The sequence below is a fragment of the Perognathus longimembris genome, chromosome 5 (assembly GCF_023159225.1).
Source record: "Perognathus longimembris pacificus isolate PPM17 chromosome 5, ASM2315922v1, whole genome shotgun sequence".
Classification (NCBI taxonomy): domain Eukaryota; kingdom Metazoa; phylum Chordata; class Mammalia; order Rodentia; family Heteromyidae; genus Perognathus; species Perognathus longimembris.
Genome location: NC_063165.1, coordinates 50559669 through 50580306, shown reverse-complemented (window position 1 = coordinate 50580306; position 20638 = coordinate 50559669). Strand labels below are relative to the sequence as shown.

At 43.7% G+C, this 20638-nt stretch overlaps 1 protein-coding gene and 1 non-coding gene across 2 annotated transcripts in view; both read left to right on the top strand.

The window, feature by feature from the left end:
- Snx4 (sorting nexin 4) overlaps window positions 1-14304 on the top strand; it is a 54123-nt gene extending 39819 nt beyond the window's left edge. Inside the window, exons 9-14 of the mRNA XM_048346807.1 lie at window positions 1281-1346; window positions 4131-4220; window positions 6331-6430; window positions 8574-8719; window positions 11029-11143; window positions 13141-14304. Coding sequence (XP_048202764.1) covers window positions 1281-1346; window positions 4131-4220; window positions 6331-6430; window positions 8574-8719; window positions 11029-11143; window positions 13141-13188 — 565 coding nt within the window. The 3' untranslated portion in view covers window positions 13189-14304. The remainder of the gene's footprint in view (window positions 1-1280; window positions 1347-4130; window positions 4221-6330; window positions 6431-8573; window positions 8720-11028; window positions 11144-13140) is intronic.
- LOC125352145 lies at window positions 3393-3498 on the top strand. The gene has a single exon (XR_007211137.1). It is a non-coding gene; the product is annotated as a U6 spliceosomal RNA (small nuclear RNA).
- Window positions 14305-20638: the final 6334 nt, after the last annotated feature.

The following is a 20638-nucleotide window of genomic DNA, read 5'->3' as shown; positions in this document are numbered from 1 at the left end:
CTTGAGCCACAGCACCACTTCCGGCCATTTTCTATATATGTGGTGCTGGGGAATCGAACCCAGGGCTTCATATATACAAAGCAAGCACTCTTGCCACTAGACCATATTCCCAGCCCTTCCCTGGCTTTTTAACTCAAGGCTGACACTCTACCATTTGAACACTTTCACTTTCATCTTTTTGTTGGTTAGTTGGGGTTAAGATTCTTTCAGATTTATCTATCTAGACTGGGTTTGAACTGTGGTCCTCAGATCTCAACCTCCTGGGTAGCTAAGATTACAGGTATACTACCTGTGCCTGACACAGAGGAAATGGTTTTAAGTGCCAGCAGCTATGCATTTGCATCTAATGAGAGTTGTCAGAAGCCAATAGGTTAAACATTTTAACTGTATTTTTTTTTTTGTCTTTTCATTTTTGGTACTGGGGATCGAACCCAGGACGTTGCACTTGCTAGGCAAGCGCTTTGCCACTGAGCTACATCCCAGCAGATTAAATATTTTAACATACCATCTAAGAAAACATTTCTCCCAGATTTATTATAGTTTCTTCTAGCCATCTCTAGGAAAATACACAACCAAATGTCTTCAAAAAAGCCATGTACAAAAAGCATATAACCAGAGGTCAAGCTAAATGGAAATGTCTCTGAGGTGTGGCTTCATGGCAGAGGACCTGCCTAGGAAGGACAAAGCTCTGAGTTTCGGATTTTGTAATGTTTTAGATTAGGAGTTTTAAATCTATATTTGGGATTGTAGATCCTCCCTCCCCTATTTTCTGTAGTAATGTATAATTTCCATGTGTATTTTCTCACAAGACCTGTTTTAGCAAAATGACAATTAAATGTGCTATGCTTCTAATAGGCTTTCTGCTGCAACATGTAAACCGTTACTAAGGTTTTACTGTGTACCTGATAGTTTTGTACAATCATCTTTTTTATGAGTTGTAATCAGGTGTATTCATGAGACCTTTCACAGATTATGATTAAGATGCAGAGTAGCACTAGTAACTGGATTTGTCAAGAGCTTCACAATTGCTTTAAATGAGCATCCTAGGAAGTTTACTTACCTTGCACATAACAGCAAGTAGCTACTTTGGAGGCTTGCATTTGCATTTAGTTGTTAAACTTAGGGAAAATGAGCCAATTTGACTTAGAAAAATAAATGTAATCATGGCTATTATGCAATATATAAAAGCTAGCTAGAAAAGAATCTTGTTAAAAGATTCCACTTACTACTATTCCTCATCTCTAGTCCCTGATGCTTTGGTGTTTTCCTTCTCTTCCCAGTGAATGGAGTGCCATAGAGAAAGAAATGGGCGATGGACTGCAGAGTGCCGGCCACCACATGGACGTGTGAGTACCTAGAAGCTTCATGAAGGCCTAAGCGGAAGATTAGTGGGGTCCCGGAGACACTGGTCTATTCTTCTGCTTTATCACATTTACCTGTGTGTGTAGTTTGCTTTGTGTGTACAGATCTGACTGATGACTGTCTCAGGAAAGCACTTACTTTAATTCGTATGTTAATAGAATAAAGATAAAATCTTAGTGTTCAAGATATATTAGAAAGGGGTTGGGGATATGGCCTAGTGGCAAGAGTGCTTGTCTCGTATACATGAGGCCCTGGATTCAAGTCCCCAGCACCACATATACAGAAAATGGCCAGAAGTAGCGCTGTGGCTCAAGCGGCAGAGTGCTAGCCTTGAGCAAAAAGAAGCCAGGGACAGTGCTCAGACGCTGAGTCCAAGCCTCAGGACTGGCCAAAAAAAATAATAATAATAAAAGATATATTAGAAAAGTTATTGATAATGAATGACTCAATCAAAAAATCTAATAGAACTAGCAACTGAATTTAATGAGTTCAGGGTATTAATTTAAAATAAAGTAATGAGCTATTTTTATATACCCACAACAGTATTTGGAAAGTAAAAGTTTCAAAGCAATACTATTTACAGTAACATCAAAACATGATACTTAGGCCAGGCAACAGTGGCTCATGCCTGTTAATCCCAGCTAACCAGGAAGCTGAGATTTGAAGATCCTGGTTCAAAGCCAGTCTGGGCAAGAAAAAGTCCATAAGACTGTATCTACAATTATCCACCAGAAAACTGGAAGTGGAGTTGTGGCTCAAAGTGGTAGAGCACCACTAGCCTTGAGTGAAAAAGCTCAGTGACAGTGCCCAAACCCTGAGGTCAAGCTCCACAACTGACAAAAGAAAAGGACATGGGCTGGGAATGTGGCTTTGCGGTAGAGCGCTTGCCTAGTGTGCATAAAGCTCTGGGTTCGATTCCTCAGCACCACATACACAGAATAAGCCAGAGGTGGCGCTGTGGCTCAAGTGGCAGAGTGCTAGCCCTGAGCAAAAAAGAAGCCAGGGACAGTGCTCAGGCCCTGAGTCCAAGCCCCGGCAAAGAAAGGAAAGGAAAGGGGAGGGGAGGGGAGGGGAGGGGAGGGGAGGGGAGGGGAGGGGAGGGGAGGGGAGGGGAGGGGAGGGGAGGGGAGGGGAGGGGAGGGGAGGGGAGGGGAGGGGAGGGGAGGGGAGGGGAGGGGAGGGGAGGGGAGGGGAGGGGAGGGGAGGGGAGGGGAGGGGAGGGGGAGGGGAGGGGAGGGGAGGGGAGGGGAGGGGAGGGGAGGGGAGGGGAGGGGAAGAACATGATACTGAGGGATTAATTTAATGAAAAATGGTGCAGACCTTTACACTGAGTGCTTTATGCTTTTGCTGAAAACTATATGAAAACATTTCTGAGAAAGAAAACCTAAATAAGCTGGGTGCTGGTGGCTCACAGCTGTCATGTTCCTAACTCAGGAGGCTGAGACCGGAGGATCATGGTTTGAAATTAGTCCAGGCAAAAAAGTCCATGAGACTTTTTTTTTTTTTGGCCATCCCTGGAACTTGCCTCAGGACCTGAGCGCTATCCCTGCCTTCTTTTTGCTCAAGGCTAGCACTCTGCCACTTGAGCCACGGCGCTACTTCTGGCCATTTTCTGTATATACGGTGCTGGGGAATCGAACCCAGGGCTTCATGTATACGAGGCAAGCACTCTTGCCACTAGGCCATATTCCCAGCCCTCCATGAGACTTTTATCTCCACTTAACCACTAAAAAGCCAGAAGTGGTGCTGTGACTCAAATGATATAATGCCAGCCTTGAGTGAAAAAGCTAAGGGACAGTGCCCAGATCCTGAGTTCAAGCCCCATTCCTGACCCAAAAAATACAAAATAAAAATACATACATACATACCTATAAATTAATTTGATCTGGATTCTGGTGGCTTATGTCTGTAATCCTAGCTAAGATCTGAGAATCATGGTTCAAAGCCAGCCCAAGCAGGAAAGTCTGTGAGACTCTTACCTACCTCCAAGTCAATAAGTAATAAAGCAAGTCAATAAAAATCATTGTGGTGAGCTCTCTTTGGCAGCACATATACTAAAATTGGAACGATGCAGAGAAGATTAACATGGCCCCTGTGCAGGATGACATGCAGATTCATGAAGCGTTCCATTTTTAACCCCTCTGTACATCACTTTAACAATAAAGAAATAAATTTTTTTTAAAAGCTGGAAATATGACCTAATGGAGGGTTGGGGATATGGCCTAGTGGCAAGAGTGCTTGCCTTGTATACATGAAGCCCTGGGTTCAATTCCCCAGCACCACATATATAGAAAATGGCCAGAAGTGGCTCTGTGGCTCAAATGGCAGAGTGCTAGCCTTGAGCAAAAAGAAGCCAGGGACAGTGCTCTGGCTCTGAGTTCAAGGCCCAGGACTGGCAAAAAAAAAAAAAAAATATGACCTAATGGCAAGAGTGCTTGCCTTGTATACATGAAGCCTTGGGTTCGATTCCTCAGCACCACATATATAGAAGCACACATATATAGGCCTGAAGTGGTGCTATGGTTCAAGTGGCAGAGTGCTAGCCTTGAGCAAAAAGAAGCCAGGACAGTGCTCAGACCCTGAGTTCAAGCCTCAGGACTGGCAAAAAAGAAAAAGAAAGAAGAAAACAACAACAAAATCATTGTGGTAATTTAAAATTGTCTATATATATATTCCTAAATATCAATTCTAACTTTTCATACTAAGCACTTCTTTAGAATGTTAATTTTTCATCGCAATGAGAATTTTATGCAGTATTTTCTAAATAGGTATGCATCTTCTATTGATGATATTTTAGAAGATGAAGAACATTATGCCGATCAGTTAAAGGAGTATCTTTTCTATGCAGAAGCGCTGAGGTGAGTACTTAATAAAGTTCCAAGTGTGACCCCAGCAAATCCCTGCCCATTCTATAGGCTTCTGTACACTACAGACAGTAAGGTACTCTTAAACTAAGTTAATTCTCTCAAGCCCTGAATGAGCTCCCAGTTTGAGGCTCTTTATAGCAGAATGCTAGGAATAAAAGTGTAAGAGGGGGGTTTGTTCTTAGAACCTCATATTGTAAAAACTACCAGAGCAGGCTTCAGATCTGTCTGTGTATTCTTCTTTCTTTTTTTCCTTTTTTTTTGGCCAGTCCTGGCGCTTGGACTCAGGGCCTGAGCACTGTCCCTGGCTTCTTTTTGCTCAAGGCCACAGCGCCACATCTGGCCTTTTCTGTTTATGTGGTGCTGAGGAATCGAACCCAGGGCTTCATGCATGCTAGGCAAGCACTCTTACCACTAGGCCGTATTCCCAGCCCTTGTGTATTCTTCTTTCTACCTTATTCCCATGTGAAGTTTGAAATCAAGATACAGATGTGGCAGTCTCTGTCACAGGTTGCATATTACCATTTTGGTTATATATATTTTCTCATATGTGTGTGTCTTATTGGCTCAGTTGTAAAACTTATTGTTAACATTTAAGGATTTTTTCTGCTTATTGTATCTCCTGTAGACCCAACCCTAATTCAATAAGAAAAGGTTACTGTAGTTTTCCTATTCCATTTAGGGAAATGGGTTCTTTTCCTAGTATTGGTGGCTTTTTAAAAAATCACTTTTAGGGCTGGGGATATGGCCTAGTGGCAAGAGTGCTTGCCTCGTATACATGAGGCCCTGGGTTCAATTCTCCAGCACCACATATACAGAAAATGGCCAGAAGTGGCGCTGTGGCTCAAGTGGCAGAGTGCTAGCCTTGAGCCAAAAGAAGCCAGGAACAGTGCTCAGGCCCTGAGTCCAAGCCCCAGCACTGGCAAAAAAAAAAAAAATCACTTTTAAAACAGTCTAAGAACTCTATTAGGAAAACACAAGAGTGATGTTACTCTAGCTCTAACTTGTGAATACATCTGCATGGTATCAGCCTTCTTCCTCATGGCACTTTTGAGAATAGTTTCACTAATATTTATTCAAGTCATCATGCAAAAGAACATTGCAGGTACAATGGAATTCTGTGCAGATCCTAAAAATAACAGAAGTGATTTGGCATGAAGAGATATCCAGGGTAGATAGCCAAGATGTAGAACCATGTGGTTCTCTGGTGTTGTATTTTTATAAGTGCCTAGAAAATTCTGGAAGTATCTGGTAACATGGTTTGTGTCTGGATAGTGGAACTAGAGAAAAGAAGGGGTTCTTAAAACCTTGTTTTGTAACATGAGAATAATTTTATCCCCTATGTAAGTACCATTATAAAGAGTGATAAACACAGGTGCAGTAGTAGTGCACACTGTAATCCCAGCTCCTCGCAGGGCAGAGATCAGGAGGATCACACTGAGGGATGTTCAAGGCCAGCCTGGGCAAAAAGTTAGAAAGACCCCATTCCAACAAAAAGCTGGGTTTAGTGGTACACATACACACACACACACACACACACACACACACACATACACACACGTGTTTTGTTTTGTTTTTTTTTTAAGTTAGGCAACTGGAGATATTCACTCAAAGAATACTCAGTTGCCATGTGAGATAACAGCCTAAGTTCTTATGTTGCATTAAAAAATTTAAATGTATGGGCTGGGAATATGGCCTAGTGGCAAGAGTGCTTGCCTCCTACACATGAAGCTCTCGGTTTGATTCCCCAGCACCACATATATGGAAAACGGCCAGAAGGGGCGCTGTGGCTCAGGTAGCAGAGTGCTAGCCTTGAGCGGGAAGAAGCCAGGGACGGTGCTCAGGCCCTGAGTCCAAGGCCCAGGACTGGCCAAAAAAAAAAAAAAAAAAATTTAAATGTATATGGTAATGGTATATTTACTGAAAACTGATACAAAAAAATCTCTTTGATTTAATTCTTTTTAATATACTTGGCTATTACATTTCCAACTTGAAAGTCTGAACACTTAGTCTAGAGCTCAGTGGGCCTTGTGGCTGCCCCCTCTGGGAGCACGCTCCCACATGACTAGGCGGGGAAGGCATAATGGTCGCACTTTGTGTCCAGGGCCGTGTGCAGGAAGCATGAGCTTATGCAGTATGACTTGGAGATGGCAGCCCAGGACCTGGCGTCAAAGAAGCAGCAGTGTGAGGAGCTGGCCACCGGGGTGAGTAGTCTTCTGTGGGTCTCTGCTCCGTCCAGCCAGGCTGGCAGCCTACCTGGGCCTCTTGTAGGTGAAGAAGTTGTGACTGACTTTACAATCCTGTGGGTCCTCTTTTTTCTTTTATCCTCTTTCTCTTTCTTTGCTGGTACTTGGGGGCTTGAACTCAGGGCCTCACAGAGACTTGCTAGGTCAGCATTCCACCGTTCAAGCACACATCCAGCTCTGCCAAGTGTCATTTGGCAAGGTGTCTTAAAGAAGTTTTAGTTTCTTTCTAAGAGCTTTTGTCGATTCGAATCCCTCCTACAAAGGAGCTGTGTACTTTAGACTGTCACGCTTCCAGCGAGAACTTGGGAAGAAACTGTCCTGTCCTGGTAGACTTGAGCTGTAATCAGCTGGACATTCCTTCTCCTTTGTCAGAGCACATGAATTGACACTCTGAGAGATGCTTTGCGCAGATAAGGAAGCAGCACCAGTGGCGCCATGGATTTGTGACATATTATGTAGTTAATAAGCACATTCACTTCCATGCTGTCTCACATGCATCTCATCAACTAGGATGCCACTGTGAGTCAGTACACACAGTACCAAGGCTGCATCCATGAGAAGTTACAAATGTGTGTGGGGAAAGGCTTGTGAGCGTAAGCCAGGCATGGAGTCACACTTCCACCTATTCCTGAAGCTCAGGAGAAGCCCCGAGGATATTACCCAAGAGCCAGGCATGGTGGTGTGCACCTGTGAGCCCAGCTATACTGGATGTTAGAGGGATTGTGGGTGACCCCAGGCAACAATTTAAGACTTTACTTGAAGAATAAAAAGCATCAAAGGGCTGAGGGCATGGTTCAAGTGCTAGAGCCTTTGACTGGCAAGTACAGGGGCCTGAGTTCAAACCCCAGTATAGCCAACACACACAAAAAAGTGACGTTTGGATTTTTTTCTTTTTCACTATTCTGTATCATTCCTGTGTTAGAAATCATATTAGCAGCGTCCCAGTGGTAAAGCTGATACTGCCTCTGTCTCCGCTCGGGAAAGGGCCAGTGTTTTCAGTTTTCCGGAGGAACTGTTGTGCAGCCAGTCTCCAGAGCTCTTTTTTTTTTTTTTTTTCCCCCCAGTCCTAGGCCTGGGACTCAGGGCCTGAGCACTGTCCCTGGCTCCTTTTTGCTCAAGGCTAACAATCTGCCATTTGAGCCACAGCGCACATCTGGCCTTTTTTCTTTATATGTGGTGCTGAGGAATTGAACCTAAAGCTTCATATGTACAAGGCAAGCACTCTTGCCACTAGACCATATTCCCAGCCCTACAGAACTCTTTTCACTGTCCACAATGGAAACCTCCCAGCAAGCAGCTACTGTCCTACATCGCTAGTCCCTGCAAACGACCATTCTGTTTCCTTCCTTTTGTTTGTTGTGTTCTGAGGCTGGGCCTTGAACTCAGAGGCTTGCAATCTTGCTTGGCTGTTTTTGCTCTTGCTGGCACTCTACCACCTAAGCCATGCTTCCTGTCTGGTATTTTGCTGGTAATTGGAGATAAGAGTTTTTGAACTTTTCTGCTTAGGGTAGCTCTGAACTGAAATCCTTAGATCTCAGCTTCCTATATACCTAGGATGATAATGTGACCCACTGGCACCAGGGTTTCATTCTACTTTATATTTCTGTGATTTTGACTATACTCTGTGTATCTCACTTAAGTGGAATATCATAGTATTTCATCTTTGTGATCAGCATGTTTTATTTAACACAATATCCTCAAGGTTTATCCTTGTGACGTGTCATAATTTGCTGCTATATTTTGTTTTTGCTTTTGGTAATGGTTTGAATGTAGGGCCTCACCCTTGCTAGGAGAGGACTATGCCACATGAGCCATTCTCCAGCCCTTTTGTATTAGTTATTTTCAAGATGATGTGTTATAGTTTATAGCTCTGATGATGGGTACCCACCCCCACACCTAGCTTATTGGTTGACTTGAGGTCTTCCTGACTTTTTGCATGGCCTGCCTGTGAACCACAGTCCCCTTGGTATCTGCCTCCCAAGTAGCAGGCTTGTACAGACAAGCCTAGAAGAATTTCCTTCCTTTTAAATACTGGATAATATTTCACTTGATATGTGAATCACACTTTGTTTATCCATTCATCTTTTCTATTTCCTTTTAGACTGTGAGGACATTCTCTCTGAAAGGAATGACAACCAAGCTCTTTGGTCAAGAGACTCCAGAACAGAGAGAAGCCAGAATAAAGGTGCTAGAGGAGCAAATAAATGAAGGAGAACAGCAGCTGAAGTCTAAAAATCTGGAAGGCAGGTAAAAATGCTGAGATGTTGAACAAGTATAGATTAGATAGCTGGGTGCTGGTGGCTCATGCCTGAGGATATAAGGATCGTGGTTCAAAGCCTGCCACGGTAGGAAAGTCTGTGGGACTCATGTCCAGTTAGCCAGAAAACCAGAAATAGAGCTGTGGCTCAAAATGGTAGAGTACTGAAAGGGGGAGGCGGAAGGGGGGAATGAGAGAGGAGGTAACAAAAAGTACAAGAAATGTATCCAATGCATAACATAGAAACTAACCTCTCTGTACATAAGTTTGACAATAAATTTTTTTTTAAATGGTAGAGTACTGGGCTGGGAATATGGCCTAGTGGTAAAGTGTTCACCTCGTATACATGAAGCCCTGGGTTCGATTTCCCAGCACCACATATATAGAAAATGGCCAGAAGTGGCGCTGTGGCTCAAGTGGCAGAGGGCTAGCCTTGAGCGGGAAGAAGCCAGGGACAGTGCTCAGGCCCTGAGTCCAAGGCCCAGGACTGGCCAAAAAAAAAAAGGTAGAGTACTAGCCTTGAGCAAAAGAGCTCCAGATCAGCACCCAGGCTCTGAGTTCAAACTCCATGACCCCCCTCCTCCCAAGAAAAGGACTATGATGGATGATATATACATTCCTCCTCCTCCTCCTCCTTCTTCCTCCTCCTTCTTCTTTCTCCTTCCTTCTCCCTCCTCCTCCTCCTGCTCCTCCTCCTCTTTTTTTTTGGGGGGGGGCTGGTCCTGGGGCTTGGGCTCTGTCCTTGAATCTCTCTGTGCTCAAGGCTAGTGCTCTACCACTTAAGCCATGGTGCCACTTCTGGCTTTTTCCGAGTTTATTTGAGATAAGAGTCTCAGGACTTTTTTGCCAGGGCTGGCTTTGAACCCTGATCCTCAGATGTCAGCCTCCTAAGTAGCTAGGATTACAGACATGAGCCACCAGAGCCTGGCAACATATATTCTTTTAAAAATAATTTCCCAGCTTCCTGAGAATGTCCTCAGGAATAAACTGAGGATATGTTTTATTCCTCTAAAATGCAGTGATTTGAACAAAAATCACACTATAAAAGTAGCTCTGTTAATGTGGGGGAAGAGGAAGATGAGATGGTATTTGAGGTTTCTGATAGCTTCCTTGCATACTTTCTACCCTTCTTTTCCCGCCTTATACAAGATGTGAGGTCATTCTTCAGGTGATCCTTCCCTGTGGGGCAGGCCCTCCCCATGCCTCAGGCTGTCCCAGCACTCCCTCCAGCCTCTCCAACACACAGACTTGCAGTGTGAGGCCCTGGGCTACTGGCCCTGGGCTACTGGCCCTGGGCCTCATCTTTGTCTCCCCACACCATGGCTGGAAATCCGGTTCACCCACAGCCTTTGTCACTGCTTTCATCTGAGTGGATGCCCAATCACACCAAACCTCTATCTTTGGTTTCAAAGTGGTTTGATTAATTTTTAGAACTGCTGCCATCAAGTAAGTCAAAGTAAGTTTTTGTGTATATAATTAAAAAGAAAAGCACTGATCCTTTTTTTTTTTTTTGAGACATACTCAGTATTGCTCAGCTGCTCTTGGGCTCAAGCGGTCCTCGTGCCTCAGCGTTCTAAGTAACTGCCACTGCACCGCTGTGCCTGGAGCTGTCCCCACCAGGCAGAGTTTTTTAAGTGCTTATCTTTTAAGCCACTTACGTGCTAAATGCATGGTGAGTGTACTTTTCCACTGGCCGTGGGAAGCCACATCCTTCCCTGCAGCGCATGTGAGGCTGTGGGCTGCCGCACGGAGCCGTCTGCGCCTGTGGCGATCACCAAGTAACTTAGAGGCAGAGTCCTTATGGCAGAGGCACATTGTCAATATGTAGAAGAAAATGAATAGGAAAATGTAGACCTGATACATCTTACTGGCTTACCTCTCTGCTTTTCCCTTCACTGTGAGTTTTAGGAAATGGAAAAATAGAACCATTTTATATACGCAATAGCATTTTCTTCCATATAGACAATCAGAAATCAACTCAGAGCTGGGAGCCAGTGGCTCACACCTGTAATCCTAGCTCCTCACAGAGCTGAGACCTACAGCATCTCAGTACAAAACCACCCCAGACAGGAAAATCCAGGAAACTCCATAAAAGTCCATCTCCAAAAATAACCAATAAAAGCTAGCATAGGGGCGTGGCTCAAGAGGTAGAGCATCTGCCAAACAAGCCAGCTGAATAACACAAGATCCTGACACCGGCCAAAAAAATTAAAGAAGAAACTCAGAACTGGTTATAGAATTTATACTATATAGTATGTTTACCTTAAATAACAATCATAATAACTATGTTTTATTTCAGAGAATTTGTGAAAAATGCATGGGCTGATATTGAACGCTTCAAAGAACAAAAAAACCGAGACTTAAAAGAGGCCCTCATAAGCTATGCCATTATGCAGATCAGTATGTGCAAAAAGGTAGGCTTGGAGTCCCATGGAGCTATTGCTCTGTCTTTGAAAACTGTATCTTGGAAAAAGGTACTTAAATTTCTTTTCAGTTTTACTTTAGTTTTTGGTGGTACTGGAGTTTGAACTTGGGGCCTGATGGTTTACCATTCATTCCCCCAGCCCTTCTTGCTTGAGCTGTTTTTCAGATAGGATGTCACACTTGTTCAATCCAGTCTCAGATCTTGATCCTCCTCCCTGCACCTTTGGTTTAGCTGGGATTATAGGCATCCACACCACATCTAACTTGTTGGTTGAGATTAGGTTATGCTAACATTTTGCTTAAGCTGTCTTCAGGCTGTGCTCCTCCTCATTTCCTTGGGTGTATGCTGCTGCATTTGGACTGAAGAAATCAAAACCTCAGTTACTTGTTGCCACTGAAGTCTCACATTTGCATGCCCCATTTGTAACTTGCCTCTCCTACGCTAACTGTAGTGAACAAGGCTTAACCGGCTTGTTCTTTGTTTTCCAAGAACACTACTATGAAATTTAAGTGGAATAGACATTTATATTTGAAGATCACCTGGGTCTTTTTAACTCAGTTTAGGGGCTTGTTTATATCTAGCACTCAGCTACATCCCCAACTCCTTTTTTTTTTAGCCAGTCTTGCTACGTAGCCTAGGCTGGCGTTGAATGCTCAATCTTCCCACTTCTACTCTCATGTGCTGGGGAATATAAGCATGTACCATTATACCCAAAGCCTGACATGTTTCTTAGAAAGTTAAAATTAAATATCAGAAGTCGAAATTAACACAAGTTTTTTCCTGCAAAAATGAGTGCCTATATTTACTTGTGTATTAAAATAAAAAACAACAGGCTTTGTTACAGCGTAAGTGCTAATTGAATATAATTCAAATATTACTTGAATCCAGTCAGAGGAGTAAATTTCAGTAGTAAAAGATGAAAACAATCAAAAATAACAAAGCATGTTAGAAGTAAATAGCACTTCTTGGTGGTTATTTTGGTCAACCGTTTTGGTAGTAAATTGTCTTAATTTATTGAACCAAGTAGCCTGAAGCTTTTAAAATATAGTAATTTGGGGCTGGGGATATGGCCTAGTGGCAAGAGTGCCTGCCTTGGTATACCCGAGGCCCTGGGTTCAATTCCCCAGCACCACATATACAGAAAATGGCCAGAAGTGGCGCTGTGGCTCAAGTGGCAGAATGCTAGCCTTGAGCAAAAAGAAGCCAGGGACAGTGCTCAGGCCCTGAGTCCAAGGCCCAGGACTGGCAAAAAAAAAATAAATAAATAAAAAATAAAAATAAAATATAGTAATTTGATTTTTTAGTTACTTTATCTTTTTTGTTATTGTTGTTACTGTTGTTGTTAGAATAACACACCTACCCAGTGCAAAAACACCTCTAATGTTTTCTTTCAAATCCTTTAAGAATCATATTAGTATACGGAAATGATACTGATGTTTCTTTTTCTTTTTCTTTTTTGGCCAGTCCTGGGCTTAGACTCAGGGCCTGAGCACTGTCCCTGGCTTCTTTTTGCTCAAGGCTAGCACTCTGCCACTTGAGCCACAGCACCACTTCTGGCCGTTTTCTATATATATGGTGCTTGGGAATCGAACCCAGGGCTTCATGTATATGAGGCAAGTACTCTTGCCACTAGGCCATATTCCCAGCCCCATGATACTGATGTTTCTAAGTTGATTTTTGTACCCTACTTTACTCTAAATGTCTATCAAATTTAAGAGTTTCTGCTGGAGTCTGCAGGGTCTTTAAAGCATAGGATCCATCATCTGCAAATAATTAACTTCTTTCTTTTCCATTTCTCTCTCTTGCCCTGCTGCTCTGAATGAGGTTTCAAGCATTATATTGAATTAGACTAGAGAGTCTGGCCACCCTTGTTCCCTTCCTGACCTTAAAGGAAATACTTTGAGTGTTTTCTCATTTCATATATAATGTTGGCTGCAAATCTGTCCTACAGGAAGAATCACATTTTAAAGTTGCTTTTGTTTTTAGGGAATTCAAGTTTGGACCAATGCTAAGGAGTGCTTTAGCAAGATGTAATCCTGAGAAATGAATTTCTCTTCAATCAAAGTGCCCCAAAACAGAAGCACAAATAAGTAAAAGAAATTTAAGTTGCTATCTGGTATACATAAGAATATATAAGTTGAATAAATTCAGCCTCTTCAACCTGATTATAGTTGTGGTCGTATAGCACAAATGGGTGTATTTTAATGAAGATTAAATATTATAACTTGAGGTTTTGGGGACTGGTGCTGATTCCAAAAAGTTAATTTAGTAATATATACCAACAGATAGTTTGTCAGCTTCTTAAACCGTGACTGGATGTCCAGGCGCCAGTGAGTCTCCATGTTCTGCTCATACCCGCTGTTTCAGATGTGTGCTTGGGGAGTCCCCTGCCTCCCCCCTGCCGTTCCATTCACTAGTCACTAGGGAACGCCCACTGCCTCTTACAGAGGGTGATTTTGTTTCCTCTTGCCTTATAGTTGAGCTATTTGGTTTGACAAAGCTCAGCAGAAATGTATTGTGAAATCAAATAGTTTCCTTCACATTCATCAAGGCCCCTGTAATATCTGCAAATACTAGAAAATGCCTTCAGTTTATGTTTTACCAGTATTTTGATACTGCTCAGAAATTTTATACTGCCAACAAAGAAGTCTCAACTTGTCAGATACAGACTGGAGTGCATTGTTATGACACAGAGGTTGCTCTATAGGAAGTTTTAGCGAGCATTCTTACCCTTAGATAATCCCTAACCTCAGTCATGAGCCTCAGTTTCCTGTGCTTGGCTCCACACATGGTGTTTCTGGGCACATAGTGTTTCAGGGTTCAAGATGTAATATCCCCGAGTTGAGCTGCGTGGGGTGAACACTCGTGCCGGCACCTTCATTGTTGGTGTCTTCTTGTCTGTTGCTTGGCTGTGATTTTTGTAAAGATAAATTATATTGCTTTTTTATGTGTGTGTTTGTGATAAATGTTAGGAAGCCAAGCATTCTCATTTTGCTAGCTTTGCAGAATCTTAAATGTGTACTCATTATTTCTAATGATGTTTTAAAATAAAACTGTTTAACATTGGACTTTTTTACATGTTTAAAATGTTGCTGGAATTTTGTGCTGTTTGCCAAAATTATATGATAAATAAATGAAGTATTGTGCCGATTTGCAGAAAGTTTTTGTTATCTTAACAAGATGATCCATATAAATTAATATCTCATGCTCTGGCAAAAAATAACACATACCACATAAGTGTTTAATGTGTTTAAAGTGTTTAATGGTATAAATTTATCTTACATCCAAATGTTGATGTTTTCAAAAAGAGGATACAGAAATGAAGTAAGATTTTACATTTTTTACTTTTTTTTCTTCTGTATGTTTCATTCCTTTGAATCTTGGCTAATAATATGGAATGCTTCTCTGCTGGGCGTTTAAAAATCAAAAGCTTGGGGCTAGAGGTATAGCTCCCTTGTAAGTTAAGGGAGCCTGTGGTCTAAGATTAGTTTCAGGCAAAATCATTTTTTTTTTTTTTTTTGTGAAACAAAGACATTTGGGTGCTGGGGGCTGGGGGCTCATACCTGTAACCCTAGATACTCAGGAGGCTGAGATCTGCAGATTGTGGTTCAAAGCCAGCCCAGGCAGGAAAGTTTGTCAGATTCTTCTCTTCATTTAACTACTTAGAAACTGGAAGTGGAACTGTGGCTCAGAGTAGTAGAGTATGCCATTTGCTAGTGGCTCACGCCTGTAATCCTAGCTACTCAGGGGGCTGCCATCTGAGGATCACAGGTCAAAGTCAGTCCACAAAGAAAAGTCCATACGATTCCTATCTCTAATTAACTACCAGAAAACTGGAAATTGTGCTGTGGCTCAAAGTGGTAGAGCACTAGCCTTGAGTAAGAAGAGCTCAGGGACAGCACCCAGGCCTCGAGTGCAAGCCCCATGACCACCACCACCACCAAAAAAAAGTACTAGAGTGCTAGCCTTGAGTAAAAAAGCTCAGTGACAGTGCCTAGGCTCCGAGTTCAAGACCCATAACCAAGAAAGAAAAACAAGTGTATTTTTCCATGTCTGAAAAATAACCCCAAAAGGCCTAGAGGTGTGGTTCAAGTGGTAGAGAATGCACACTGATTATCTTTACCTTTGTGCACTAGTGAAAGTAGGATAAATTTGATGAAATAAAAATAAGGTTTCATTTCAATGGTACATGCTATATTTGCAGTAGTGTTGAGTGATGTTTGTGTTTTATCTCTGCTTTGAGCATGTGGCTCTTGATTATCTGTAACAGGGTTACCCATCCTCCCAACACCCGAGGTCTTCACGCGGAGACTGGCTGGGCCTCCTGCTGAACCCTCAGTCAATGTGGAAGTTGGAGAGGGGAGCAGTGTGGGTCCCCATGGCTCAGCCAATGCAGGAGGGCGTGGCTGCATTAGAGCACATACATGTCCAATTGCATTCCTATGCAAGTCTTAAAAATATCTTACCAATGGGCTGGGGATATAGCCTAGTGGCAAGAGTGCCTGCCTCGGATACACGAGGCCCTAGGTTCGATTCCCCAGCACCACATATACAGAAAACGGCCAGAAGCGGCGCTGTGGCTCAAGTGGCAGAGTGCTAGCCTTGAGCAGGAAGAAGCCAGGGACAGTGCTCAGGCCCTGAGTCCAAGGCCCAGGACTGGCCAAAAAAAAAAAAAAAAAAAAAAAAAAAGAATAAAAAAAAAAAAACCTGGATGAATTGCTGGCTCCAGGTGCTTGCTTATGGGCTGGGGATATAGCCTAGCGGCAAGAGTGCCTGCCTCAGATACACGAGGCCCTAGGTTCGATTCCCCAGCACCACATATACGGAAAACGGCCAGAAGCGGCGCTGTGGCTCAAGTGGCAGAGTGCTAGCCTTGAGCGGGAAGAAGCCAGGGACAGTGCTCAGGCCCTGAGTCCAAGGCCCAGGACTGGCAAAAAAAAAAAAAAAATCTTACCAGTGACTTGCCATTTGCAGTCGCCTACATCTTGCCCACCCACTTCAAGGAACTTAGCTTGACCATATTTTGTTTGTTCAAGTGGAAAAGCTATCAGATACACAGCAAAGTATTGCTCCACGTGCCAGCATCTGGTCAGAACTGAAGTGTAGACATGAACTTTAGGGCCATGTACAAACTAAGGGGCAACATTGAGACTGATGAAAGCCTAGATGATGTTAGCACCTTTCAGCTACAGTCCACATGCCTGGCTCATTCTCAGCTCCTGAGCTCCCATGTAGGAAAGAAAGAATTGAGCTGGGTGCTGGTGATTTCATGCTTGTCATTCATATCCTAGCTACTCAGGAGGCTGAAATCTGAGAATCCAGATTCAGATTTCAGACAACTCTGAGTGACTCTTCAGTTAACCAGCAAATCAACCAAAACTGGATGTAGAGATGAGGCTTTAGTAGAGTAGTGAAAAAGCTAAGGGACAACTCCCAAAGCCCCAACGTGTGTGCACACACGCACACATAGAAAAAGAAAAAAAGATCCCTTTGTCCAAGATGAAGAGGTAGACAATGCTAACCTTTGTACAACATTTTGGATGTATTTAACACCACTGAATTGTACACTTAAAATGGTTAAAATCATAAATTTGGGGTTATGTATATTTCACCACTGGAAGAGGAAGAAGAAAGTCGGGATTCTGACTCATGAAGTTTGGAGCAGTGGCTGGAAATGTGCATTTTTTTTCAAAATACTCTTATTTGTTTGTTTGCTTGCTAGCCAGGGGCTAGCCCTGAACTTCTTTTGCTCAAGGCTAGAGTTCTACCACTGGAGCCAGGTGCCATCTTGACGTTTTCTGAGTAGTTTATTAGAGATAAGAGTCTCTCAAGACTTTCCTGCTGTATGTAGCTAGCTTCAAATGAGATCCTCATATCTCAGCCTCCAGAGTAGCTAGGATTCCAGGCATGAGCCACTGGTACCTAGCCTAAAATGTGCATTTATTTTATTCTAATGATTTCCCAAGCTGGAACCCCATCCTATAAGAGCAGAGGAGTGAGGCAATGGAAACTATAACCACTGTTCAGAAGCTCAGTTGTAAGTGATACCTCCCCCTGATTTGCCTTTCTGGCTTGGACAGAGATCACAGGTGGGAACTTCCCAATAGAGCCCCAGGCCAGGGATATGGCTGAGATCCCTTGGAGGTGTTGAGCTTGAGAGCTGGGTGGACAAATCTGAAGCTTAGAGAGGAATCTTGGCTGAAGATGCCTTCTGGGAGAGAGCTGAGGATTGAATCCTTCACGTGATCAGTCATGGAAGTGGGAGGAGTTGAATGGATGGAAGCTGGATGTGTGGATATGGGTGTGACCATTGCATCTAATATTTCTACTTTTGGGTAGAAATCCAGCTCTGTTTCTATCCTAACTCACGTGTCCATTGCCTTTTTGTGCTCCATCTCTGCCTTTTCTCTCTGCCCTTGTGTAGGCTCTGAACTCCCAGTTTCTTTAGCCATCATGCCCTTAGACTCTTTCCTACATGAGCTGATATGACTAAGAATGTCAGGTTTAAAAGATCCTTCTCAGACAGCCCCCTGGATTGGTGTGGCTTCCAGAGGTCAGCCCAGGGTAAGTGGTACAGAACATCTGCTCCCTGGTTCCGCACACCACACAGTTCTATCAACAGGCCAGAGACCCCTGCCATATGAACTCAAGTGTCTCACTGATTCCCCTACACCCTTAAAAATGCTCGAGTGTCTACTTAAAAAAAATCATTCTCCCATCTTTGATTCACAATGTATGTATATAAAGAGATATTCATTTTCTTTATATGTATCTATGTCTATGTCTGTTTCCTATATATAGTTACAAATGCACATACATTCCTCATTAGGATTTACAAGCACATCCAAAATATTGATTGAGAGGGCTGGGAATGTGGCTTAATGGTAGGGTGCCTAGCATGCAGGAAGCCCTGGTACCACATCAAAAAAATTAATTACATCATAGTTTTTAAAAAATTGATGAAGTGGAGCTGTGGCTCAAATGGTAGAGTGCTAGCCATGAGCAGGAAAAAAGCCAAAGCATGAGCTTGAGGGCCTACATCCAAGCTCTAGTACTAACACATACACAAAAATATTGATTGTAAAGCTACTTGGGTAATACTCAAACTGGCTGCCTCCTACCCCTTACGAGGTCAAGTGTGGTACCCTGTCAGGCCCTTGAAGGCCATGTCTGGTCCTCATTCTCTGGCTCTGTTAGGTGTGAGATGGAGGAAAGACCAGAGCAATGGCGGGAGCCATTTGGTGGCGGGGGGTGGGGGGAGGAATAGGAGATTATAGGGCTGGATGCCCTAAATTGTAAAAGCTTCTTCCTATTCCTGTGTTACAAGTTTACATAGGAAGTGTCCCCCAAAAGGCTGATGTTGGGAGCCAATCCTAGCTGAGAGCACTAGGGATTTGACTGGTGGAAGACCTTAATTTACAGTACTTTAGGAGGTGGAGCCTCACTAGAGGAACTTGGTCACTTGGGAAAGTCTCCTGCCCCCTGCCCCTTGCCCCCATCTGCTTTCTGTCCACCATGAGGTGAATAACTCATCTGCCCCATGGACTGAATCTTCTGCAACCACAAGCCAAAATAAGTCCTCCCTTTAAGTTGTTTTTGCCAGTATTTTGGACACAGCAACACAAAAGTGACTCCTCTCCCCCAATACTGCCTTTCAGTTATCCGAGGACTTGGGGGCAGTTATGGTTCAGATTCTGCTAGAGTTCCATTCTGAACATGAGTTTGTCTGTGTGACACCCTGACAGGAAGCCAGGGATTGCTGAGTTGCTGGTGCCCTGAGCCTGGTGAAACTCCACAAGAGCCTGTCACACAGTGTGGGCTGGACTCTGCTTCCCATTGCTCGGCTCAGTGTGCAGGCTTCTTCCAGCATGGGGGGGGGGTGTCCCCAGAATCTTGTGTTCTCCCTCCTACAGGGAGCTTATGGCCTACCTGACACCCAAGCTTGGGTAGCTCATGTTTGCCCCCAGGGATAGAACCTGGCGTGTTCCCTTAGAGATGGAAACGGAACCACAGCTCTTGGTGGGGCTCCTGGCTATTCATGACAGGGCCACTGCTTGGAAGTAGGCCAACTAAGTGCAGGGCACAGTGCTGACATCATCAGGCAGTCCGAGGTTTCAGCATTCAGCAGGAGACAACTAGTTAACAATGCTTTACTTGGTCTTTTTTTTCAAATCCAGGTAGCCCCCACCCAATACTGTACTCCCGGCAGACTTCACATGCAATTACATTTTAGCCAGAGAATTAGGAGATTGACAAATTTCCAGTAACCAAATCTAGCAAGTGTCATTTAACAGGAGTAATGTTACCTCAAGAGTGTTGTACGGGGCTGGGAGTATGGCCTAGTGGCAAGAGTGCTCGCCTCATATACATGAAGCCCTGGGTTCAATTCCCTAGCACCACATACATAGAAAACAGCCAGAAGTGGCGCTGTTGCTCAAGTGGTAGAGTGCTAGCCTTGAGCAAAAAGAAGCCAGAGACAGTGCTCAGGCCCTGTGTTCAAGCTCCAGGACTGGCAAAAAAAAGTGTCTGTACCAATGTGGAGGTGAGACAGAATAGACAAATGGGGAGGCAAGCAAGTTAAAATTAAATACTCAAAGAGCCAGACCTAGACATTAAAACCAACAAATAAGAACTGAACCAACTCCCCTTTCACCACACCTACTTTTATGTATTTTCGCCAGTCCTGGGGCTTGACCTCAGGGCCCAGGCCTTGTCCCTGAGTCTCTGTGCTCAAGCCTACTGCTCTATCACTTGAACCACAGCGCCATATCTGGCCTTTTCTGTTTCTGTGGTACTGAGAAATCGAACCCAGGACTTCATGTATGCTAGGCAAGCACTCTACCACTTAGCCACCTTCCCAGCTCCATACCTACTTTTAGACATCATGGTACAAGAACAGAAGACAAAAGGGGGCTAGGATTTGCCTTTTCCTTTGAGATAGTAAAAGCTGTAAACTTTTTTCTCTCTCTTTCTCCCTCCCTTCCTCCCCCTCTCCCTCCCTCCTTTATTTTCCTCCCCCTCTCCCTCCCTCCCTCCCTCCTTCCTTTCCCTCCCTCCCTCTCTTTCTTTTTTCTCTCCTTCCTTCCTTCCTTCCTTCCTTCCTTTCTTTCGTTCTTTCTTTCATTCTTTCTTCCTTTTTTTGTGCGAGTCCTGGGCCTTGAACACCATCCTTGAGCTTCTTTTGTTCAAGATTAGCACTGTACCACTTGAGCCACAGCTCCACTTCTGGATTTTGGGTGGTTGGAGATAAGAGTCACAGACTTTCCTGCCAGGGCTGGCTTTGAACTGTGAGCCTCAGATCTCAGCCTCCTGAGTAGCTAGGATTACAGGTGTGAGCCATGAGCACCCGGCAAAAGCTGTAAACTCTTTAAAATAGGTAAAGGGACAGAAAACTGGAAGGCCTCCCTGGCAAAGGGAGTCACCTGTTGCCTGCATTTCGGGTAGGGCTGGATCATATCTCTAACCCACTTTATGCTCCCAAAAC